General features: G+C 49.2%; 1 protein-coding gene and 1 long non-coding RNA gene across 6 annotated transcripts in view; both read right to left on the reverse strand.

Annotated features, from left to right (window-relative positions):
- LOC135901815 (neprilysin-2-like) overlaps positions 1-26,197 on the reverse strand; it is a 71,432-nt gene that overhangs the window by 23,634 nt on the left and 21,601 nt on the right. For all 5 annotated transcript variants that reach the window (XM_065431659.1, XM_065431660.1, XM_065431658.1 and 2 more), the window contains exon 4: positions 18,363-18,654. In XM_065431659.1, coding sequence (XP_065287731.1) covers positions 18,363-18,654 — 292 coding nt within the window. The remainder of the gene's footprint in view (positions 1-18,362; positions 18,655-26,197) is intronic.
- Positions 24,614-25,992, reverse strand: LOC135901853 (uncharacterized). Its single transcript, XR_010564292.1, has 2 exons — positions 25,669-25,992; positions 24,614-24,886 (listed from the first exon to the last, which is right to left on the reverse strand). It is a non-coding gene; the product is annotated as an uncharacterized lncRNA (long non-coding RNA).

Raw genomic sequence — 26,197 nt, forward strand, 5'->3', positions numbered from 1 at the left:
TTTTTTTTTCGTTTACATATAAAAAATCCGCAGTTCGCTCGTTCCGTCCGCGACGCGCGGCCAATGCTGCAAAATGCTGCCCGCTTCCTCTTCCCTCCCGCGCTATCTGAACCGCTAATCATGCCGCGGTTCGAGCCTGATAGCGCATTTTATGCGAAGCATACTAGCCGCACAACCACGCTCTTCCTTGCTGCGCCGCGCGCGGCCGCGTAGCTACCATATGACGTCATAACAGCTGCAAAAGCGGAGGCTCAACTCGTGCGCTCGCTTGCGGCCGCGTAGCTACATAGCCGGGTCTCAGCTCGTGCGCTCGCCTGCATGAGTTGTTTCTTCGTCTAGCCGAACCAAATAATAGCCAAGCAACAGCAGTTCACCAGGCTAATCAGTGGTTCAACAACTAAAATAAAGGCTAGTATGCTTCGCATCCTGGGCTTAACCTTAGCTAAGCCACAGCCATTTTTCTGTTCCTGCTGTAAAGTTTTCTGTGCGTGTGATGGAGCGGTGCAGGAAACTAGCTGCTTTACAGCTACTTTTGATAATGAAGAGGAGACAGGCGCTGTCCCTGTGCTGCAGATCCCACAGACAGCGCTCTCGCTCAACTCACTGAATGCGTTCTTGTTGTCGGCGCTGGCCAGGCTCAACGCGGACGCTACAGTATGCTCCCCACAGGGAGGCTGTCTGCTCAGCCCAGCACGTGGTTTTGTACACTGAGAAGCGTGCACGTGCGGAAACTGGCAGTACGTCACTGATGTGCATCCCGTTCCGGCTTCCTACTATTAGCCCCGAGAACGAACTACAGGGGCGCTGCGAGCGCCGCTCGCATGACGTCAGGGCACGGACTCGCGCCTGTCGTCTGCTACAGTTCGGGCGGTGTCCGGGCGCTTTCGGAGGTGTTTTCGTTTGCGCGCCCTCGTTCTCTTTGCTTGTATACTTATGGCGGTCGTCTCAAATATATTTTTACGACGTCTTCATTTGCGAAAATTTTATTCAAAGAGCTTATTTCTTAGACGACAATGCAGCTCTCGAAAGCAACGCTACAGTGCCAGCCTAAGGAGCGCAAACCGGCCCATTGCGGGTTTTTCAGTCGACAACCGCAAAAATATAAAAAATAAGAATCCAGTTGTGATACCATACCTGCCGCGGTGCAACAAGTATATCACAGACGCCGGCTATATATGACTTCTACAACAGTTACAATTCGCTAAAGCTGGTTTGCTCACGACGAGTAGTTCATGGTGTAATATCGAATTTTTGCGTTTCTTCACAAAAACGCTCGGCGGTAACACGAGGACTTAACTAATACTGCAGTTAGGTACTACAAGTACAACTTGCTTCTTTGACTGCTTCTTAAAATTAGGTGGTTCTTCACGTGTTTATTTTCAGCGGCGGCAATTTGAAGTAAAGCTAATGAAGGCTTACGTCTATTTACAGAATACAAAATGGAATGTACCAATATATATTCCCTTTTCTGTGCTACATGTTCAACTCACTTGAGAAATTTAGTGGTGCTTGTTGCTTGAGGAATATACATGACGAAATTGTTTGGCGAACTGACACAGGCTACTCGGCCTAAATTTTTTAGTGAAATATGCCTGTTGGACCGCATGCTGCAGCCAGAAAGAAGTCGAAGCGTCAATCATTAGTAGTATGGCACATATTGAAGATATAATTCCCCTGTGGACGGTCAAAAATCAAATGAATATGTATGTAAGTCTTGTGGTGTTTTCTTTATGAATGTTTGCGATTGGATTGGAGCGAACTTTATTTTGTCTGCAGTTGGGCGAGGTTCTCTTTTGTGTACCGACGAAGCGAATGGTTCTCCGTTTGCACAATTAAACAACGCTGGATCGAGACACGGTTCTAGGGAATCAAAGCTGCGCGTAGTAGCTCGAGAATATTTTAGCCATTCCAATTGGAGCTGTAAAAAATGCTTTATGGTTTCAATTCGAAATTTTAGTGAACTGATGGGTTTCACGAACAAAGCGTGCCTCGCCATACCGGCAGTCAGTTGCTACCGTTGCGTGATGGGTGTGCCATATTGTCGATAAAGGCTACTGAGGGCCACTATGAAACATTTCATCGCTTGCAATTGATTGGCTCTCGATCTTAACAACGAAACTTTTCTCTCAGGTGATTGCTACTATGGTATTTGTGAATTAACTATGTAAATACTTTACATGACGCGCCGTCGTATTAGCAGCCATGAGCGATTCGTTTTTTGGAGGCCTGTTTCAGAGAGGGGTGAAACTAGCAGCAAACTTTTTCATAAAAAATGGGCGCCTAACTCTTCGTTTTACGTATTAATAAATGGCCATATTTGGCTAGAACAACTCACCAGAGTAATAAGAATCATGATGACAGCTTCGCTGGGCAATGTCGTTCTAACACGGATAACATGCTGACGCCAATTACCAATATTTTTTTTTCATGTAAAATGCGATGTCTCTCATAGCTAAATTCTAAGGGAATGCTAAATGTTTAGCCAAGCTTCGTACGCATCTTCGCGTATTGAATTTCCAGACATTCTTTTTACGCAAAATTTATGTACAGACACGGCACATATATGCATTGTAAAACCAGTAGCCCCGTCAACGCTACATAGCTTGCGATATCCAAGCCCCAAATTTTATTGACTCACGTGCTTTAGGAGAAGGAACTGTGGTTCAGGCATGGCAGTAGAAAGAAGCCGACATATAATTCAATAAGTGCGGCTCAAGCCACCCATGCCCCAAGCATACACGAAGGGAACGAGCGCGCGCGGCCGCCGAGCGAGGAGCGAGCGGCGTCCTGGCCGTGACGTCACACGCGAGAGGGTGCCACTCCTAATTCTCGCCGCTAATAGGCTAGTCGCTCATAGCACTTACGGGCGACGAGCGACGAATTCCAGATTTGCACAACCGAGCGATCGCGCGACAAGACCGAGCGGTCTGTTCAAGCGACGGCCCGACCCGTCGCTCGTCGCTGTCGCGCACAAAATCACGCTCATGGGGTTTAAGCTTTATATGTTTCTCTTATATGTCTTCGAGCAGCAGCGCTCGCTCGAAGCCTCGCCGCGGCGGTATCACGTGAGCAGGCGAGGCTTTCGGCTGCTTCGCCGGCGCTTGGTCGCTCAGTCTCGCCATATATGGCGCGCCGGCTGGGCCGTCAGTGGAGAAAAAGAACTAGGAACCTTACCAGCAAGTACGCGGCCTGTAGGGTGGGCAACAGAGCAAGAAAGAACGTCAAGCGGAAAGTCAGAGAGGCTGAAATAGTCGCATGGGTGGCGGCAATGGAAAAGAAACCTGTCAAGAGTAACAACTTAAGAGGGAAAAAACGAAATCAGGAAATATATGATAACTCAAAGGGAAGCTCATTACTTTTCGAAGCGAGATCGGGATGCCTTAGAACACGCACCTATAAAGCGAGATATAAGAAGGAAGAAGAAGCGTGTTCTTGCTGCGGTAAAGCTAGGGAAACGATGGGGAATGTTTTATTAGAATGTGAGGACGTCTACCCAGCGGTCGATTTAGGCAACACTGGACTCCTTGAAGCCTTTGGGTTCAGCGAGATCAGGGGGAAAGTAAACATGTCCGCAATAGAGATTAGTAAGAGGCGATTGGAAGATTGGTAGAAGTAGGGAAACGACAAAAAACGGAGACGTACAAAAACAAAGTTCACAATATGGAGTCAGAAAATTTGATTATGGATTTCCATCGTAGTTTTTTTCTTTTTCATTTTTAACCTAGGTAGGACATTATGCAGTATAAAAGCAAGAGCTTGGTGGCGCAACCCACCGCCCAGTTACAAAGGGGACGCTCATAACATCCATCCCTGCAGTGAAGCATCTTAAACTTCGTAAAGTAGCAACTCTCTCCTCCTCCTTCTTCACACCTCCTTGTTTCTCCTCTCTTTCACGCTCCCTCCCCGACCGTGGCGCCGCCTATATCGCTCGAGCGTAGCAGACGACCTTTCGCAGAGTAAATGTGCGCGTAGCAAGACGGTGCGCTTTAGGCGTTCGCGTTGGCTTTCTATATCTCCGAGTAACTTCGTGCACAGCATAGAATTTCTATACGGACATACTGGAAAGATTTTGCGCCAAAAAACACAACACACACAAGAAAGACGACAACACCACGGGCGCTACTTCAACTGTTTAATGAGAGTGAAAGCACTCGACATATATAGCCATCCAAAACACCGCGCATGCGTACAAGGCAACATGGAGTACATATTTTTATCAAAGTAGGCGTGATAGAAACTTCAGCTCAGCCTCGTAAAGAAAAACCGATGTATCACTAACACAGTTAGGACCCGCTTTTTTGATGTAGAATGCTTCCAGTGTTTCACGCGATGTCTGATGTTTGCCTCTACCCAGAATCCTCGCTTCGCGGAACCGTGGAACGCAATCGGTGCAAGCCCTGCAGTGATCAACAAGTCGCTCACTTTCATTATTTTTTATACCTTTTGCATGTTCCCTAAGCCGGTCGTTGACACAACGCCCCGTCTGTCCAATGTAGGATTTTCCGCAAGACAGAGGAATTTCATACACGACGTTTGTGGCACACTTTACGAAACGCTGGCCATGCTTCTTCTGACAGCCAGGCCTTTGGCTTTCGCAAGTTATGCGACGGCTTAGCTGGGCAAGCTTTTGGGGAGCGGAGAACACCACCGGTACATTATACCGGTTCGCCACTTTTTTCAGGCTGTGCGTGACTTTATGGATGTATGGAACCACTACAGGCCACTCTTTCTTCTTCGGCTCTACCCTGCTTACCCCAGCCTTCACCTTCTTCAAAAGCGTTTCTGCCACAGGGACCAAGACCGACTCAGGGAAGCCAGCTGCAACGAGCCTGCCCAATTGGTTGTCAAAACTTCCTTGCATCTCATGCACACACGACTTCCGGAGCGATGACTCCAGGCAGAGGTTGGCGATGCCTCTTTTTACTACCTTTGAGTGGGCCGAATTGTACGGCAGGAGCCCTTCTTGCGCACGAGGGGAGTAAGCCCAACAGATGTGCCCATCAGAAAACTTTAACTGTAAATCTAAAAACTGAAGTAAACCATTATCCGGTAGCTCATAAGTAAAACATAGCCCTTTCCCCAGGTTTCTAAAATCATCTAAAACACTGCTCACTGTAGCCTCATTCGAAACGGAGCACTGCTTGTTTAAAACCACTAAGAAGTCGTCCATGTAACGAAACACTTTAAGGACTTTGTCATTAATAAAATGGTTAAAACGATCGTGTAGAGAGCGATCGATGGATGATAAAAAGATGTTGCAAAGTATGGGGGCTATGCAGGAGCCTATGCATATGCCTTTCTTCTGCAGGTAAGGTTGCTCGTCAAACAAGATAAAAGTACTTCTGAGGTAAAATTCTAAAAGGACTAAAAAGTTATCAACAGTGATACCAGCGGCATTTTGGAAAGCCACAGGGCCGCTCTCGTCTATGCAATCTTTAACAGAGGCAAACAGGTCCGGATAAGGCACTGAATAAAAAAGGTCTTCTACATCAACAGAAAAAGCATAATCTAGGTCATTCTTTTCTTCGAAAAAATGGGCTACTTCCCCTGAACTTTTTGTAAGGAAGGGATCAGTTATTACTAGGCTATTCAAACTTTTCTGAAGGAACTTACTCACGCAATGTTGCCAGGTACCAGCTTCACTCACAATGGTACGGAAGGGAGCTTCGGGTTTGTGCGTTTTAACGGAAAAGAAAACATTTAACGCCCCCCTCTCACTCTTAGTTACATCTTTAGCTAGTCCTTGCAGATCGAGGCGCTTACAAAGTTCAATCGCTTTGCTCTTAATTCTCGTTTGAGCTTTCTTCACAACCACGAAGTTTTTGTTCACCGCCTGTGCTGCTTTCTCTCTATACATAGTTCTAGGCAATACTACAAAGCCGCCTATCTTATCTGCTTGCAAAAGGCTGAGTTCATTATCCTTAAAGAAATTAACTAGAAAACGCAAAGGGTCTTTAGAGCAGTTCTGTTCAGTCCGCGTGACACTCTTGGCAAGGCAGTTCACTCCGTCCAAAAGGCAGCGCTCCCGATCTTCTTGTGGGGCCTTTTTCGCCATAGCCCTGTTTAAGGCCATCAGTTCGTGGGGTGGGACCAAAGGCTCAAGTCCAAACTTAGGGCCTTTCTGAAGAACATTTGAAATGTTGGACGGAATGGAGGCACTTCCCATGACTGTAAGATTTCCATTTACACGTTCCGGCGCTTTTGGTTTTCCCATGGCTCTAAGGATGAATTTCAAGTTCCAATTCCACCATATCTCGGTCAAACGGGCAGCTTCGCTTCTAAGGTAATAGAAACGTCTCAGAGCAATCCATTCCGGGTACTGGGCACAGCAGACAACATGAAGCCAATCTGTATATAAACGAACTTGCCGCCACAGTTCAGATCGCCAGATCTTGCATACACGTTTCACATGGCCCCTAGAAGGTGCCACAGGGCCAAACAGAGCACTCACTTCTACCGGTGTAACAGAATTCCTGATGCAGAATCCAAGGTACCTTGCACGGCATGTCGCAAACACGATGTTTGTCAGGAGCTGGTTCACGTCCTGAAGGTCAACAGAAGGAATATAGAAAGGCGAGCCCGATATAGAAGAAATGTACTTTAGAAGACTTAACTGCTGGGCTAGTTGGTGTTCTTGCATACTGGAAAGATTTTGCGCCAAAAAACACAACACACACAAGAAAGACGACAACACCACGGGCGCTACTTCAACTGTTTAATGAGAGTGAAAGCACTCGACATATATAGCCATCCAAAACACCGCGCATGCGTACAAGGCAACATGGAGTACATATTTTTATCAAAGTAGGCGTGATAGAAACTTCAGCTCAGCCTCGTAAAGAAAAAACGATGTATCACTAACACAGTTAGGACCCGCTTTCTTGATGTAGAATGCTTCCAGTGTTTCACGCGATGTCTGATGTTTGCCTCTACCCAGAATCCTCGCTTCGCGGAACCGTGGAACGCAATCGGTGCAAGCCCTGCAGTGATCAACAAGTCGCTCACCTTCATTATTTTTTATACCTTTTGCATGTTCCCTAAACCGGTCGTTGACACATCGCTCTCTACACGATCGTTTTAACCATTTTATTAATGACAAAGTCCTTAAAGTGTTTCGTTACATGGACGACTTCTTAGTGGTTTTAAACAAGCAGTGCTCCGTTTCGAATGAGGCTACAGTGAGCAGTGTTTTAGATGATTTTAGAAACCTGGGGAAAGGGCTATGTTTTACTTATGAGCTACCGGATAATGGTTTACTTCAGTTTTTAGATTTACAGTTAAAGTTTTCTGATGGGCACATCTGTTGGGCTTACTCCCCTCGTGCGCAAAAAGGGCTCCTGCCGTACAATTCGGCCCACTCAAAGGTAGTAAAAAGAGGCATCGCCAACCTCTGCCTGGAGTCATCGCTCCGGAAGTCGTGTGTGCATGAGATGCAAGGAAGTTTTGACAACCAATTGGGCAGGCTCGTTGCAGCTGGCTTCCCTGAGTCGGTCTTGGTCCCTGTGGCAGAAACGCTTTTGAAGGAGGTGAAGGCTGGGGTAAGCAGGGTAGAGCCGAAGAAGAAAGAGTGGCCTGTAGTGGTTCCATACATCCATAAAGTCACGCACAGCCTGAAAAAAGTGGCGAACCGGTATAATGTACCGGTGATGTTCTCCGCTCCCCAAAAGCTTGCCCAGCTAAGCCGTCGCATAACTTGCGAAAGCCAAAGGCCTGGCTGTCAGAAGAAGCATGGCCAGCGTTTCGTAAAGTGTGCCACAAACGTCGTGTATGAAATTCCTCTGTCCTGCGGAAAATCCTACATTGGACAGACGGGGCGTTGTGTCAACGACCGGCTTAGGGAACATGCAAAAGGTATAAAAAATAATGAAGGTGAGCGACTTGTTGATCACTGCAGGGCTTGCACCGATTGCGTTCCACGGTTCCGCGAAGCGAGGATTCTGGGTAGAGGCAAACATCAGACATCGCGTGAAACACTGGAAGCATTCTACATCAAAAAAGCGGGTCCTAACTGTGTTAGTGATACATCGGATTTTCTTTACGAGGCTGAGCTGAAGTTTCTATCACGCCTACTTTGATAAAAATATGTACTCCATGTTGCCTTGTACGCATGCGCGGTGTTTTGGATGGCTATATATGTCGAGTGCTTTCACTCTCATTAAACAGTTGAAGTAGCGCCCGTGGTGTTGTCGTCTTTCTTGTGTGTGTTGTGTTTTTTGGCGCAAAATCTTTCCAGTATGCAAGAACACCAACTAGCCCAGCAGTTAAGTCTTCTAAAGTACATTTCTTCTATATCGGGCTCGCCTTTCTATATTCCTTCTGTTGACCTTCAGGACGTGAACCAGCTCCTGACAAACATCGTGTTTGCGACATGCCGTGCAAGGTACCTTGGATTCTGCATCAGGAATTCTGTTACACCGGTAGAAGTGAGTGCTCTGTTTGGCCCTGTGGCACCTTCTAGGGGCCATGTGAAACGTGTATGCAAGATCTGGCGATCTGAACTGTGGCGGCAAGTTCGTTTATATACAGATTGGCTTCATGTTGTCTGCTGTGCCCAGTACCCGGAATGGATTGCTCTGAGACGTTTCTATTACCTTAGAAGCGAAGCTGCCCGTTTGACCGAGATATGGTGGAATTGGAACTTGAAATTCATCCTTAGAGCCATGGGAAAACCAAAAGCGCCGGAACGTGTAAATGGAAATCTTATAGTCATGGGAAGTGCCTCCATTCCGTCCAACATTTCAAATGTTCTTCAGAAAGGCCCTAAGTTTGGACTTGAGCCTTTGGTCCCACCCCACGAACTGATGGCCTTAAACAGGGCTATGGCGAAAAAGGCCCCACAAGAAGATCGGGAGCGCTGCCTTTTGGACGGAGTGAACTGCCTTGCCAAGAGTGTCACGCGGACTGAACAGAACTGCTCTAAAGACCCTTTGCGTTTTCTAGTTAATTTCTTTAAGGATAATGAACTCAGCCTTTTGCAAGCAGATAAGATAGGCGGCTTTGTAGTATTGCCTAGAACTATGTATAGAGAGAAAGCAGCACAGGCGGTGAACAAAAACTTCGTGGTTGTGAAGAAAGCTCAAACGAGAATTAAGAGCAAAGCGATTGAACTTTGTAAGCGCCTCGATCTGCAAGGACTAGCTAAAGATGTAACTAAGAGTGAGAGGGGGGCGTTAAATGTTTTCTTTTCCGTTAAAACGCACAAACCCGAAGCTCCCTTCCGTACCATTGTGAGTGAAGCTGGTACCTGGCAACATTGCGTGAGTAAGTTCCTTCAGAAAAGTTTGAATAGCCTAGTAATAACTGATCCCTTCCTTACAAAAAGTTCAGGGGAAGTAGCCCATTTTTTCGAAGAAAAGAATGACCTAGATTATGCTTTTTCTGTTGATGTAGAAGACCTTTTTTATTCAGTGCCTTATCCGGACCTGTTTGCCTCTGTTAAAGATTGCATAGACGAGAGCGGCCCTGTGGCTTTCCAAAATGCCGCTGGTATCACTGTTGATAACTTTTTAGTCCTTTTAGAATTTTACCTCAGAAGTACTTTTATCTTGTTTGACGAGCAACCTTACCTGCAGAAGAAAGGCATATGCATAGGCTCCTGCATAGCCCCCATACTTTGCAACATCTTTTTATCATCCATCGATCGCTCTCTACACGATCGTTTTAACCATTTTATTAATGACAAAGTCCTTAAAGTGTTTCGTTACATGGACGACTTCTTAGTGGTTTTAAACAAGCAGTGCTCCGTTTCGAATGAGGCTACAGTGAGCAGTGTTTTAGATGATTTTAGAAACCTGGGGAAAGGGCTATGTTTTACCTATGAGCTACCGGATAATGGTTTACTTCAGTTTTTAGATTTACAGTTAAAGTTTTCTGATGGGCACATCTGTTGGGCTTACTCCCCTCGTGCGCAAAAAGGGCTCCTGCCGTACAATTCGGCCCACTCAAAGGTAGTAAAAAGAGGCATCGCCAACCTCTGCCTGGAGTCATCGCTCCGGAAGTCGTGTGTGCATGAGATGCAAGGAAGTTTTGACAACCAATTGGGCAGGCTCGTTGCAGCTGGCTTCCCTGAGTCGGTCTTGGTCCCTGTGGCAGAAACGCTTTTGAAGAAGGTGAAGGCTGGGGTAAGCAGGGTAGAGCCGAAGAAGAAAGAGTGGCCTGTAGTGGTTCCATACATCCATAAAGTCACGCACAGCCTGAAAAAAGTGGCGAACCGGTATAATGTACCGGTGGTGTTCTCCGCTCCCCAAAAGCTTGCCCAGCTAAGCCGTCGCATAACTTGCGAAAGCCAAAGGCCTGGCTGTCAGAAGAAGCATGGCCAGCGTTTCGTAAAGTGTGCCACAAACGTCGTGTATGAAATTCCTCTGTCCTGCGGAAAATCCTACATTGGACAGACGGGGCGTTGTGTCAACGACCGGCTTAGGGAACATGCAAAAGGTATAAAAAATAATGAAGGTGAGCGACTTGTTGATCACTGCAGGGCTTGCACCGATTGCGTTCCACGGTTCCGCGAAGCGAGGATTCTGGGTAGAGGCAAACATCAGACATCGCGTGAAACACTGGAAGCATTCTACATCAAGAAAGCGGGTCCTAACTGTGTTAGTGATACATCGGTTTTTCTTTACGAGGCTGAGCTGAAGTTTCTATCACGCCTACTTTGATAAAAATATGTACTCCATGTTGCCTTGTACGCATGCGCGGTGTTTTGGATGGCTATATATGTCGAGTGCTTTCACTCTCATTAAACAGTTGAAGTAGCGCCCGTGGTGTTGTCGTCTTTCTTGTGTGTGTTGTGTTTTTTGGCGCAAAATCTTTCCAGTATGCAAGAACACCAACTAGCCCAGCAGTTAACTCTTCTATACGGACGGTTATACAAATTCAGTGACGGCAGCGTTTTTTTTTTCTGCGTTTTCTTTTTTTAGATAATTATTTTTTTATGTATCCGAACGAGCGCTAACGCTGTGTGCTATGACGACTCCGAATGTATTGCTTGCGCTACAATTAGGTACGCAACATTTGTCAAGTGAGTGTCGCAAGGTGCTGTTGTGAATGGTTGTAAATAACACATGTACGACTGAATGCCAACATCTTGACCCACAGCAAGCCCCCATTCGCCTAAACAATCTGCGCCGTCCTTGCTATGTGAATTCGCGGCGCGTATTAGCTATGACGTACAAAGGCCGACAGAGGGCACGGACGAACACTGCTCTGAAGGTTCGAAAGCGTATTGCAAGCTACAGTGCCGCCAACGTGTGTGCGTGCCAATCTTCTAAACACGCGCAAAGGCTCAGAGGTGGGCCGTGGTGCTATTATGTTTCTCGTGCCTCCATGTCGACAAATACGCGCGGCCGATCATCGAGTCGGGATTCTGCGTATATATCGATACATACATACTGCGTGTTTCTTGTGGACGATTCACGCGGGCGGCCCGACGAAGACAACGAACGCTCGCTGGCTCTCGAGCTGTCGGCTGAACTGGCCAGCTTTGAAGTTATCGGTTGTAAATATACCTTGTAAATAGCCTCCCGTTCTTAATCCTTCATTCGCGTAACATTTTGGTGGAGGGTGCCGTTCCCCGTCCTCGCCACGGAGCTCCGCAGAGGCCAGACCATCCTGCTTTCCGCCATGGCTCCTGGTGACGACACCTCGTCTCCTTCTACTCCTGCGACCACGACTAGAACGTACGTTACGGTTGCCGATCCCCGCGACCCTGGCATGTTCTCCGGCCAAGATCATGTCGACGTTCAGGACTGGCTCAGCGTATAGATGTGAGCGTGTTAGCCGAAACAACCACTGGGACTCTACCATTATTTGAAACAAAACAGCGTGGTATTCACGGGGAGAAGAAGGGAGAAACGTCAAAAACAGTCGTTTGGGCGAGAAACTCGCCCAAACTTCTGTTTTAACCTACCATTATGCTACACTTTAAAAACAGTTGCACCCTTTGGGGTGTATATTTGCCACACAACAGTAATCGTCATCTGCCTTGTCCGCATTTCCTTCTCTAACGCGGCAAGCCCAGTACTTTCCTGTAACGAACGCCATGCTCGTTATCAGCATGACATAGCATTCCAGACAGGAAAGTAACGAGCGCAGCGTTTTCAAGAAAGGATATGCGGGCAAGACAGATGACGATTATTGTTGTGGTAAATAAACACTCCAAAGGGTGTAAACTTTTCTTAGGGTGTAGCGAATGTCCTATTCTACTTGGGCGGAATTCCTCGTGTCTGATTCCGGACACACGAGGACGAGAGCTCGAGCTGGGATGCTTTCAAGGAGAAGCTCAGCGACCTCTTTGGTAATCCCACCGGTCGGTAGCTGGCTGCTAGAAAAGAGCTTGCCACCCGAGTTCAGTCTTCTACAGAATCGTATGTCTCGTACATACAAGACGTGCTCGCTGTTTATCTGAAAGTCGACGAGAAAATGGTCCAGGTTGACATAGTCGGCCACGTACTCAAAGGGATCGCGGACAACGCGTTCAACTTGTTGGTCTTCAACAATGTGTCCACCATCGATGTCATTGTCAAAGAATGCCGCCGCTTTGAGCTCGCCAAAAGTCGCCGCGTCATTCTACAGTTCTCCTGGCTCCCTAACACGGCTGCGACGTCGTCTTGCGTCGACCTTACCGTTTCACCACCCTTAAATGAGCACGTAACACGTATTGTTTGCCGCGAGCTCGAGGCTACAAGTCCTGCGCCGTTCCATCCACGCCCACTTGACCCCACCATTGACCAACCAGCACCAGCGATCTCTCTCATTAAGGTAGTTGTGCGGCAAGAATTTGCAAACCTAGGTTATCCTGCTGCCTGCTCCGTCTCCCGACTTGACGCCCGACCGTTGCCGACGAGCAACGCCGTGATGCCACCTTGCGCGACATCATTGATGGCTTGGAATCTTAGCCTTCTGATCCGTCCCTTCAACTGTTTGTTTTCCGGGATGGTGTATTATACCGCCACAATGTACGCCCCGACGGTCCTGCCCTACTCCTCGTCATTCCTAAGCACCTCCGGTCCGCTGTTCTCCAAGAACTCCACGATTTACAAACGGCAGGTCATCTTGGTGTCTGCCGCATCTACGACCGGATTCGCCGACGCTTCTTTTGGACAGGCCTTGCCCGCTTCGTCTGGAAATATGTTGCGGCATGTGAGAAATATCAGTGCCGAAAAACACCATCGACGCTGCCGGCCGGGTGCCTTCAACCGCTCGAGATTCCTTCGGAGCCGTTGTTTCGCATTGGCTTGGACTTACTTGGCCCTTTCCATCTGTTCACGTCTGGCGACAAGTGGATCGCTGTGGCGACATATTACGCCACTCGCTGCGTCATCACCAGAGCTGCGCCACAGATGTCGCCGATTTTCTGTTACGCGACGTGACTCTGCAGCATGGTGCTCCACGCCAACTGCTCAAAGACCGTGGTCGGACATTTCTTTCTCAAGTCATCGACGACATCCTGCAGTCCTGCTCAACCAAGCAGAAGCTGACATGTCTTAACCATCCACACACTAATGGTCTAACGAAGCATCTGAATAGCACCCTAACAGACATGCTTGCAAAGTACGTCTGGTCCGACGATACTGATTGGGACCTTGCCCTACCCTATGTCACTTTTGCTATTATTCTTCGCGTCAAGACACTACCGGTTATTTCCCGTTCTTTCTGTTGTTCGGCCGAGAACCCACATTGCCACTGGACGCATCTCTACCATCCGCCGCAGCAGAGACCAGCGAGTAGGCACTTAATGCCATCACCAGGGCAGCCCAAGCACGCGAAATTGCCCATGCTCGCCTCCTGACCTCCCATGGGAAGCAACGGGGTTTGTACGATGGCCTACACAGAGACGTCCACTTTTCGCCTGGATCTCTGGTGCTCCTGTGGTCCCCGACACGACACGTTGGCCTGTCAGAAAAACTCCTGTCTCGGTACACAGGCCCATATAGAGTGCTGCGGCCCGTGACTCCAGTTACGTATACGAAATCGCCCCAGTCGGTACCAGTGCCTCATCTGCCCCGAATTCCACTGACGTTGTGCATGTCGCACGCCTCAAACCGCATTACTCTCCTGTTATCACCGATATTTAGACGCCCCGGGACGATGCTTCTGCCATCCGGGGTAATGATACATGCATATTGCGTGTTTTTTTGTGGCCGATGCACGCGGGCGCCCCGACGAAGACGACGAACGCTCTCTGGCTCTCGAGCTGTCGGCTGAACTGGCCAGCTCTGCAGTTATCGTTTGTAAATATACCTTGTAAACAGTCTCCCGTTCTTAATCCTTCGTTCCCGTAACAGTAGAGAAAATGAAATAAGTTTTTTTTTCGCGAATCGGTAATGCGGTAACAGGATCAAACAAGTGCATTTTTTTCCCGGTTAGAGATTCATTACGAATAACGTTTCATCGTGCGTTAGCTCGTCCGTTCACGAAGTGACTTACTCGTCGCGAACCGAGTTGCACAAAGGTACATGCATTGAGGACGGTTTCGCTCACTCCGAAATAACATTTGCGAGACATGGCATTAGTGAAGTATTGACCGCGCAAAGAATTGCCACGCTGTGACGCGGCCGAAATTGCGGCAAGTGAAATGATGCAATCGTTCATATTGAGGCACAATTTGTTGTCTCATTACGTGTGTCTCAGAGACATAGTCTTCGAACGAGCTAATAGTTGAACGAACGAGATAAGCGAACGACTAAACGAACGAGCGAACGACGACAGTGAACGAGCGGGCGACCGCACGTTTTCTTTGCGAGTGCTCCACCGCCGCATCTTAACCTACACAAGCTCACACAAATCAACACGTAAGTCTCAAAGACTTATTATGCTGTAGTCCGGCGACGAACGCGGTTTCGGGAGAGCACGCACACTTTTCCTTTGTATCGCAAATCCACCGGGCGACCGCCAATGACGAACACGAACCAAAGAGGCAAACAAAGCTATTCGCTCCAAAGAAGGCTAGTTGGTAACCGCAAAATGCAGAGAGTCAATTGCTTTCCTAAGATGAGTTTTCACGCCCGAGCGTCAAATTTTGTCGAAAGGAATGCGCTGAATCCTAAAGGTTTCGTGATGACGTTTTCGCGCGCAGCCTCGCGTGCCCGCGTGCCTGTTGGCGTAGAATATGATTAAGTGCAACAAATACGACCGTACTGCTTACATAAACGAAGTACGCGTCACGTAGGACTATACTATCAGAGACTCGCAACTACCTCGTAAAGTCGTGTGGAGAATGTTGGTCTGAAGTTGTCCCTCCCAATTCGATGAATCGGTCTTTCTTCCTAACCCATAGCGCTTACCGGATGGTATCGAGAAGAGCTTCTTGTGTTTGCTGAAACCATTTAGACATACGAAGGCGCAGCAGGTTATGGTGATAGTAAGTGCCGTGAAACGACGTCGCACTTGCCACAAAGGTTCAAGGCGTTCGCAAACCAAAACAACACCGAAGACCAACGGCGCCAACATGTGCTCCTCGCCGCTGCGTAGACGCTTCTCAAGCGAAAATGGCGCTGAATCGCGATTGTAAATAAACGAAGCCGGGGCAAGGGCCCATGTGATGCCATTAGGCCAATGGCGACGCGGCGTCGGCCTCATCCAGAGCGCGCGAGGAGGGGCGGCATTCTTCAAAGCGTGGCGCTACTTTTTTACGAGGTTAAAAGGGCCCCGCACCTGGTCTGGCCCTTTTGAGCTGACAAGCGCAGAGCATACATTGCGCGATAGCGATCGTGTCTACAAAGTATTACATCGCTACGCGCCGCGGAAAGATCCGAAATTTCAAACCGAACGCCGTTTTTCCTTCTCCTCGCGGCCGCCGCGCTCCAAGCCGAACGGAGACGTCATCGTGGCCCTGCGCTGCGTAATCGCGTCCGCAGTGTGACGTCGCTCGTGGCGACACGTTACTTCGAGAATTATTAACGCGATAGCGTTAAGGAGCTCGTGTCGCAGAAAAGCCGGTGTCGTCGTTTGCGGCGTTGACCGTGAGCGATAAATCACGGCAGGCGCTTCATAAATAAAAAGCAACTTCCAAGATTGGCCCGGTGGGAATCGAACCAGGGTCTCCGGAGTGTGAGTCGGAGACGCTACCACTCAGCCACGAGTTCGATGCTTCCAAGCGGTGCAAATGCGCCTCTAGTGAATGCGGTGTTGCCTTCGAAACGAGCCGTGGAAAGTTATACTGCGGTGTATATCGGTAATTATGAACATGTAACGTACACAAGTCACAATTACACGAGTTGCGAAGTGCGTTTCCGCTGCATTTCTTCTGCGCTTTCCGCACACGCAGAGCCATCTTGCGGCAAACACAGAAGACCCCCTCCTCTCAATGTACGGCGCTGCCCCGACAGGAGGCGCGCCGCGCGCGCATTGGGACCGCTGCCAGGCGCGTCGCGGGACTCCCTCTCCCCTGACGACGCTTCGCCGTGCTCCCGGTTTAGATTACTATCTATCTCTCCGCCCGTGCCGATCACGACGTTTGGCTGGCGTAGATCGTTTCCCCTCCGAGACACCGAGTTCTTTGGTTCGTTCCGTTCGCTCAGGCGCACGTTTCGTTGCCGCGCCGAACGCTGCGTTGCTCGACGCTCACCGCGTGATAGGTGGGCGCTAAGTCCGATGCGGGGCGCATCGTAAGTGATCGCTGTGCCGTAGCGCATTGTCTTATACCCCTTGGCGGGTCGACGGGAACGCTGTCGCGTCCCACTCTTGAAGGCGAAGCTTAAGCGTCCTCCAATTTTCAAGACAACATCTGTTATCTGTGCGATCTGTTGCTTGAATTGGCGAATTGAAGTTTAGAGAAATAATAAAACACATAAATGGAATGTCTGCGTGTTTTTTGTTTTACTTCGCACCGAAGCAAGACACGTACTTCCGCTTCGTCTGCTTGCTCCCACGGTCGTGCGGTCAAGCGCGCAGGTACCCAAACTGTGCCATTTTCTACCGTGTTCCAGCGGCGTGATCATGCTCTGCGATACGCTTGTTCTGTCTCAGTATTCGTGTAGCACTGTATTATACCACTAATCATGTTTCGTTGTGCACAGCGCGCAAAATCGTGCGCTGCGCGAACGAAACAACAGCTCGCGCGCGACGCCGTTGGCGGAAATGCGTAGCGACACCCCCCCCCCCCCCCCAAAAAAAAGCGGAGCAAAAAAAAAAAATGAAGGCGGGGCCTGTGACGTATGCGTCACGCGATCCTCGAGGTCCGGTACGGGAGAACGCAGGGAAGGAATTCCGCTTGCGTAGGCTACACGGGGCGAGGCGTTGACGGGGCGAGTGGAGAGAGCGTCTTGCTTGGCAGTGGAGCCCGCCTGCTGAAATCATGGGTTCGCGGCACTGAAATATATCTATCTTGGCTACTGATAAGCCGATCTGAAATTTTTTTGTGCCAGAACACTCCCTAGAGGATACGTAACAACTTCCTGTGTATAACCAAAATTTGCTATGGGGCCTGGAGGCGGGCCCTTTAAGAGGCTTTAGCCGTCAGCGGGTGCGGTTCGGCGCAAACGATAGGCTGAATCCAATCGTCCAGTAGATATCGCTAACGGCAGGCTGCGAAATCTCAAGCAAAGGCAAAGTTGCCTGCTGAAACGCAGGTGCAAAGGGAGGCCAGATTAGCACGTTATAGAGAAGCTTACCAAGCGCGGAAGCGTGCCAAGATCGAACCTACTGCATCCATCGCCGTCGTCCAGCAGCGCGAACAACAACAAGGAGAAGGAGACGAAGCCGGGGACACAAGCTTAGGCACCCACAACAAACGTTTGACGAACCACGCCCTTCGGCTGGCGGCAAGCTCGACTGCGACGGCCAGGTTTTACCGCGACTTCACGGACAACCCATTCGGCAGGATGTGCAGCGTGCGTGAAAGACAGTGGCGTAACTTTACAGAAACATTGTGTGCATAGTCTCTGCAAAACGAAGCCAAACAGATCTTTCGCTCGTGATGACTAGGTTTACAAGAGCTTAACCTGAGCCAATTTTTCTTTCTTCTTGGCTTAAAGGTGTACCACGGCGTGTTGATTGACGGTTTGATGATGCGTAGTGCTCTTTTCTTTATGTCAATCCGCGGTATACGCAACGTACCTCAGTAGTGCGTTTTGTCGTCTGTGACGACGCAACGGTGTAGATCAATTCGGTGTCAATTTTCGCCATGGCTGACGACGAGAATACGACGATACCACTTCTATATGCCCTTACGCGTGCGCGCCCTCCCCGATTTTTCTTTTCCGACGAGTATTTTGCGGTCCGACACTTAATTTTTACATGGATTTAACGAAACGCGCATTATTATGACAACGTATCGAGGTATCGGTTCCACGGGATATATCGCCGCCCCGTGCCGCACTTTGGTATTCTATTAAACGCGTTTCCGAGCTCGATCCACTCGCCTCGATGAACAGTGCCGGCAAGTGGCTGAAGTTGGAGGACAGTCGAGCGCGGCCCACCACGTGGACGTAGGCGCGGAACCAGGTGTCGACGCCCCACTTGAGGGTGAGCTCCAGGACGGCCTCCAAGGGATGCACCTCTTCCGCGCTGCCGCCGTTGCTGTTGCCGCCGCCCCCTGGCGTGTCGAAAGGCCACGGCACCGACACGTACCAGAAGAACTCGCGGAAGCTTTCGATGGACGGCGGAGTCTCGTAGAGGCCGTTGCTGCACTCCTGCAAGAACTCTGCCACCATTCTACGTGGAGAGAGAGCAGCCATTTATTAGATGTGCAACGTGAAATAACATTAGCGATAGTAAAGACATATACTGCTCTAATAGAGTGTTTTAGTTGAGCGTGCTTACGCTCCGCTAAGCATCTAAGCGGACCGGAAGCGCGAATGCGCATGCGCCGTCCGCTTAGTCGTAAGCCCTGGTCGTACGCGAGTGCGAGGAACACGGTCCGCTTAAAAGCTGCCTGAGCGGAGCGTGCCGCGCAGCGCTTTGGCTAGCGTTGGCGACAGAAAGGATTGGATTGGACGCAGAAAGTAGGCGCGCTGGCTGTCACGTGGCGTTCCCCAAGACGCCACTTAATTTTCCATTGGATAAAATGGACCGGTAACGCATTGCAAGCGCACGTCTGGATACTTCATGGAGAAATAGGTGTTATATATATATACATATATATATATATATATATATATATACGTTTTACTGTATAAGAGTGATCAATAGGTGTATTTATTTTCTTTCATTACCCTGAATTTGGCCAGGTGGCGCTGCAACTACGAAGGTCCGCTCCGCTACTCTAAACGTATAAGTAAAACGTGAAAATCGCCCGCCGCTACGCTGTGGCTTAGCGGGGCGGCTCGGAGCGGAGCGCACCGTAAAGACGCTCAACTAAAGCACTCTAATAACACAATAGTAATAACATCCTTGTGGCGCAATGATTATATCGCACATCTGAGACTTAAGCCCACAACTCGCTTGTACGGTGGCACCTTCCCGAACTATGTGTGGGGTGATCGTTATTAAGTATTACGAAATTTTTTTAAATGTCGCCTGCTCAGCAGGGGACATATAGCACATTATAGAACATTATAGCATATAATTCTTGGCGTTTAGGTGGAGTACTCGAGCAGGCGGGAGATTTCAAGCACGAGAAATCGAGACACACGTACAATTACCTGACAAAAAAATTACCAATTACTTCCAGTTACCTTACGGCACATATTGCAATTTACGAATTGTAGCCGGTGAGCTTGCAAGACGCATTCGCTTGAAATTAATTTCCGCCATGACACCAGTTTCGAGATATTTCCCAAAGTGTGGGACGAAATGCAAGAGAGCTCCAGTTGTTTTTGGTCTTCAGTTCTGTTCAGTTTTATTCCTTAAAGCGCCCCCCCCTTTTTTTTAATGGGGGGGGAGGGTCTTCAACGCATAAAAGAGCGTTTTGTTGAAAAACTAAGTGGAGCAATAGTGCATTCTTTACGACGAATTGGATGGCGCATATCTCCAAACTGGTGTCATTCAGGAAATTCTTTCAAAGCGGATATTCCTGACAATCTCACCGTCTACAATTCGTAAATTTCAATACGTGCCGGAAAATAACAAATTAGAAAGTTAATTTGTATTTTTTCCTCTCGATTAGTTGAATGTGCATTTCGATGTTTCTTGCGAGTAATGTCCGCCTCTGTGAACAATTTACCTCAAGGACCAGGATAACGCCATTTGCAGCAGGGGATTTTTTTAATTTCATAAAACTTAAAAAATAATCGCCCTGCGATCATGTGCATCAGATTCACTATACCGAGTGTTTCAGCGAACCCTTTAAAAAAATTAACAAAATAATTGCCTGTGGCAGATAGCATAATTCTAGTCCGTGAGCTGGTCTATTGTAAGAGGCGTGCATTTCTTGCGCAAAAAAAAAAATGAAATTCGCTCTTTGCAAATGCTTTGCCTTCCGGCACCTGGGCAGGAAGTCTGATATACTGGAAGACGCCTTCACTCACACCTCAGCATGTCCAATAGAGTCAGCATGTATAGCTTAGCAGTGTGAACGGGGCTTCGTCTATTTTGATGGTAAATATATTCGTGCTCTTCGCTTCCAGTTTTTAGTTCTATACTACTAAGCGAACGCGGATTGATACAGCTCAATTTCCTTGACCCGGTCTCCTTTTTTTTTCACAAAACCCGAAGCGATTATATTGATAGTTCCTGTTTTCTTATAAAACCGGCCATAGTAGGTATAAACCATCAAACTCAATCCTGCGCTCACCATCATATATATATACAAGGCCCACATTTCTGAAATTTTAGAGCGCAGCCCTTAGGCGCCACTTCCTGCATTGAACGTCGGCGTGCCTCGGCGTCCCTCTTAACCGGGCGAACGAGCACAGCGAAGGATAAAAGAGCGAACGCGGAGTGCAGCGGGAGAGAGAGAGAGAGAAGGAGATTCTTGTAGATGGGAAGGAAAGGTTGGGTAAAGTGCAGCGCAGTAACTGTCTCTCAGCAGAGGACACCTCGAGGGATGAAAGACGGCGATGGCGAAGAGAGCGCGAGGAGGAAAGCGGAGGAGGATGGCGCACCGGTACAATGAGGCGGAAAGCGAAGGAGGAGGGTATGGCGAAAGGGCGAGAAGAAAAGCATAGTGCCGCGCAAGGCGGGCTCTGCGGCGACGATGGCTACGAGATGGCGCCATGTAGCTCGCTCCACAGATATGGAAACAAAGCGCTGCATGAGCGGAGGTTTGTCTGCGGCGGCAGCTGTGAATCGCGCCCACGCGTCACCGACGCGCTTCCACTCGCGATCACCTGATTTAAAAACAAAACAGCAAAAAAAGACGCACACAATAATTATACAAGACAGGAAAGAGGCTGGACTACCAACTCTTTATTCGGCAGAACGGGAGGACGGTATGGCGAAAGCGTGAGAAGAAAAGCGTAATTTATAAAGGGCACTCTATCATATGACCATCGCACAATCGGCTTATCACAACCAACCATGAAGAAAGCAGCAATTAATTCCAAAGGCCGCATGCACCTTCTATTGGCGGCGAGGAGTTGCGGAGTCGCCATCTATCGGAAGCGCCTCGCTGGCGTAGTATGAGGGATCACGTGGCGCGCTCCTCATAGGTTTTGCTGTCAGCGCTCACTGAAAACACCACACGCGAGCTCTCCCGGGCATTTCTGTAAGTACTTTCGAAACGACAGAAGTTTCTTACTGTATAAATAATAATCTTGGGCAAACTGAAAGCACACAATCATTTACAAACGCTATCTCTTTACCGAATACGTACACTGAACGCCACTGTGCGCGGTCGCCGCGATGGAGTCTCCCGAACCGGCTTCTTGCGTGAAAGGTAGGTAAACGCTGAGATCAAACTATGTGAAATATGTTCTTATAGTGTTTGTATAACTAAATGGAGTGTAATAGAACGAAGCCTCAATGCAGCGATCGCGCAGATTCGCAGCGACCGACTGCGCGTCTACATGCTTGTCCGCGCACTGTTTGGCTTTCTCCGCGCGCGCGTTTTCGCACCGTGCCATGAGCTTCAGGCCGCAGAATATGAGCATTTGACAGTATACAAGCAACCATTGTTGCGTGGGCGCTATCAGAGCTGTTCAAAAATAATTTCATTGTAGAGACTTTGATGCCAACGGGGGGGGGGGGGGGGACTGTGATGTGCCGTCGCCACGATTCAATCTTTTTTTTTCTTCTAAATTCTTTGACCTTTCAATATTATTTCTCGAGTTGCGTCGCACTGCATGTTTATCGGTGTTCTCAGTGTGCAATTTCCCGCTGCTCCTTTTTTGTAATTAAGTGCATTAATTCATAACACAAACATGACCATATGCCATACTTTCTTAAAATGTGCTTCTTACCGCTGCCTTTCCACTCCACTGAACTTGCCAGTATCTATAGCATCGACAAGTTCATAGGCCAAACCGTCATGACATTAGTCGGGCAGCGGACTCGGGCGAGCGTCTCAGTGCGCGTTTTCAGAACATCGCAGACCGGGCGCCGTAGCAGAAATCTTCCTCGCGTCTGTGCTTGCTGCTTACCCGAGTTGTAGGCGATGACTGTTCGCCGGTTTTATGTTTCGCGAGCCAAGCTTCACGCAGCTTCTTGTCCTGCGGCTACGTGTGAATAAGGCTGACACCGGCCTCCGTTACGTGCGTCCGGCCATGCGGCACCGAGCAGTAGCCTAGCATGTTGCGCGCCTTCATGGGCAGCCAATACCTTTTGTAGTGCTTTCAAGCGTTGTAAAGGAGACACTCGAAGCGGGAAAATTTCGCCACTAAATGAGGACCGCAGCGTACAAGGGAATTTAAACTCGTTTTCAGCTCGCTTCGGCGCGCCCGAAGCAGCCGACGCGGTCGCTATGTCCACGTGATCCCTCCTAGCACGTCATGCCGACGGTGGCGCCAGCTTTTCCAGTGGTGGAGCTCGAGGCCAATATTCCAAGGGATCTCACATCTACTTTGCCTAAGCCTAGTGAAGAAAATGTTAGCAATACCGATGTTAGATCATCGTAGCAAAGCAGAGTCACGTGTTCGTAGCAAAAGCAGAGTCAAAACCAACAAAACAACTAAACAAAACCAACAGTACTACAAAGCTGTAAAACAACACCCAGAAACACTGATAGTGCCTAATAAAACCAAATGACCAAACACACCAAGCAGAACTAACACCATGTCATACCGAGCGGTTTCCTATTATGTCCCTACGGTCACAGAAAGATGTCATGAATTCAATATCCTTCCTTCGTAGGGCAACCGACGAGTCACTGCAACACGCTTCCCCCTTTTTACCGATAAGAAAGGCCTCCAGTACCTCACGTGCCAACTCATTGCGACTAATGCAAGGATGCAAATATCGCCAAGCACTGGCTGAATGCAATTGTAAGCCGGTGCTTGGTGATATCAGGATCTCCATTCAGGACCCCCATTTGCAAGAAAAAACTGGCTGCGGCTTAGCTCAGCTAACCCTGGATATGCAAAGCGAAAGCTTGGTTCAACCTGTCTAAGTCTTGGTTTAACTTAGTTAACCTTTGATTTAGCTGTAATTATTATACTTCGGTATACAATCATCGTTAAGCCAGGTATAACGGCTGTGCCTAGGTCGTTGGCTAGACATGACTGTGATTAGACTTGGGTATACACACGCATCGTTCGACAGTGCGACGCCTGTTGTGCCACAGGGAAAGCGCAAGTGCTGACGTGCAAAGAGACACCGTGAACATGCGCAGCGTCGAAACACAAACGGACAGGGTGCGAACGCGGTCGCTACACTGATCTCTACGGTGTGACGCCTGTTGCATTCCGGACCATCTCCAGTGAAGCAGCTCGCTGGGAGACATCCGCGGGGTGGTCCGACGCCACTTGACGACAACGGCTCAAAGCCAACTCCGCTCCCCCGCAACGCTCAGAGAAGACGGCCCGGCCTCGCCCTCATTCATGGCCAAGCTCGCACTGACTAGGCGCGCGCGGCGCTCCAGACGCGCGGCGAGTGAAGTCCCTTGATGATTTGAAAGTAGCGACACTCTTTGAACTCTGCCGCCGCCGCGCGACCTCCTCGCCTCCTCCTCGCCCCTTGTGCGTTCCCCCCGCGGTAACCAATTTTGCCCCCGTTTTTCTGCACGACGATTGGTCTCCCTGCCGTTGCCCTTGGAAACGCGCGGATCTTGAGTTTTGCTTGTGTTTTTCTTTTTCGTTCGCGCCATTTTCCTCCTCAGCACGGCTGGCTCGGCGCTTTAGCTCGGCGTAGCGAACGTTGTACGCCGTGTTTCCTGCTATATGTGCTAGCGCTATAGACAAGAAAACCATGGCCAGGCGGCGCTACTGCGCCTCTTGACAGCGCCCCCAATGTGGAAGCGTCAAGCCGGGCGGTCGCGCCGTGGCGCAGTCTCCGCTTTGTTTACATTGTGTTGTCCGCGCTTTTCTTCGCTGCTCGTGCTCACGGCGCTCCGTTTTCGACGGCGGCAGATCGCCTGCTTGCGCAACAGCCATGCAAAGATTGCCGTGCGGTTTCAAGAAGGCTGCCGACGCCGACAGCTTTTTTTCGTGGCGGCAACCTCACGATAGGGGAGCGTCTGCTTCCGAACGTGTACGGCGTTGAACTAATTGTGGACGGTGATGTGATAGTGAAAGCCAAGTGCGTGTCACAGGTGTCCGACAAGATCGTAGACGACGTCGAGTTAGAGGTACGCACCATGTTCAGAAATTTAGCCACTTTTATTTCAATTACAACATAAGTCACACTGGCAGCAGAAACTTCTGTTGTCATACTACTCGGTGACTGCAGATCCATTGGGCTGCTTCTTGATGGTTCCGTCACTTCACAAAGGCTTGTTCTGGAGTCTGTTTCACACGTGTCTTGCCGCTGCTCAAGAGCTGCGTCGCTGCAGTAGGAAAGCACATGTCCCAGTGGTGCTGACTGCTGAGAAGACTGTTGTGATTGCCATTGGTCTGTTTGGCGCCGCTTCCATCTGCATCGCATATGAGTGAAACAGTATGTGTGCCTATTTGTTGTGGGGATTAAATTACTCCCAATAATATGTTTGCAAAAGTAACGTTCCTGTGATTGTGTGCATATATTATTCTACAAGAGTGCTACCACTACAAGTTACGATACTTGCACACTTAGATACTTAGAAAGCATGGGGAAACAACAAACATAACGCGCACGTCTCGAGCGGCTGCTTTCCGATCTGCCGCTTCCCGACGCACGCGACGACCGCGGCTTGCATTAAATACGGTCTGATACCACACACAAGTAGCGCGCGGCCCCTTTCGTTACCTGCACAACTAGTAATTTAAGTTGCAGCGTTTGGAAAAAAGAAATAACTCTCTTGAGCTCGTCCATGCCAATCGCGAGGGAAGGCACAGTGCAATCAAATAAATTCGGAGGTTCCAAGTGCCAAAACCGTGCCAAAACCACGAAATCAATATGAAGCCCGCTGTAATGGGGAGTCTCAGGAATAATTTTAAGCTCTGGGGGTTCTTTAACGTGCACAAAAATCAAAGCACACGGTAACAAGGGTGTTCTTGCATTTTGCCCCTATCGAAATGCGGCCGCCGTGGCTGGGAATCGAGCACGCGTCGTAGAGCTTAGCGGCGCAACACGCCTGCATTTACCGCTAACAAACGGCGGATGCCACCACAATTCAACAACGCGACACGACTAAACAAACGGCCGTGCACTAAAAACAGGCATATGACTATTCCGCTTTCAAGATATTACACGCGAATGCGAAAGTATGAGACTTACTCGACTCGGCCGCGCACTGCAGTTATCCATGCTTGTCGTCTGTCCTTATCGTCCCACTTCCCAGGAAATCTGTAGAACTTCACGGGCGGCGTAGGACCTTTCGTGTTTTCGAGGCTGCTGTGGCAATCAACAACACATCAGTATTGCGTGCCACCTTTCCTGGCTGATGAGGTCGCACTCGGCATCGCAAAAACCACGCGCACGAGCGCTCCCGCCGTACAGAACACGGGCGCGCGCCAGCGCAGCGACGACCCTCCAAACTTCCATTGGTCCGCTAGGGGAGCATTCGGCGCTGGTGCCGCGCGGGCAAACTTTAGGTTGCCTCGTCTATGCCGGGCTGTTGCGCATATAACTGCAGCAAGGAGCCTGAATATGGTTATGCCGTTTTTATGATACCACAAGGAAAGCGTGATGGCTTGCGCAGGAAGCAGTGGCTGCATGACAATGGCCGAAAGAACTTTGTTCCGACAAAGAACAGCGTTGTTTGCGAGCTGAGGCGTCTTTCTTATAGCTCGTAGCAAAGCATCCC

The sequence above is a fragment of the Dermacentor albipictus genome, chromosome 2 (genome assembly GCF_038994185.2).
Source record: "Dermacentor albipictus isolate Rhodes 1998 colony chromosome 2, USDA_Dalb.pri_finalv2, whole genome shotgun sequence".
NCBI lineage: Eukaryota > Metazoa > Arthropoda > Arachnida > Ixodida > Ixodidae > Dermacentor > Dermacentor albipictus.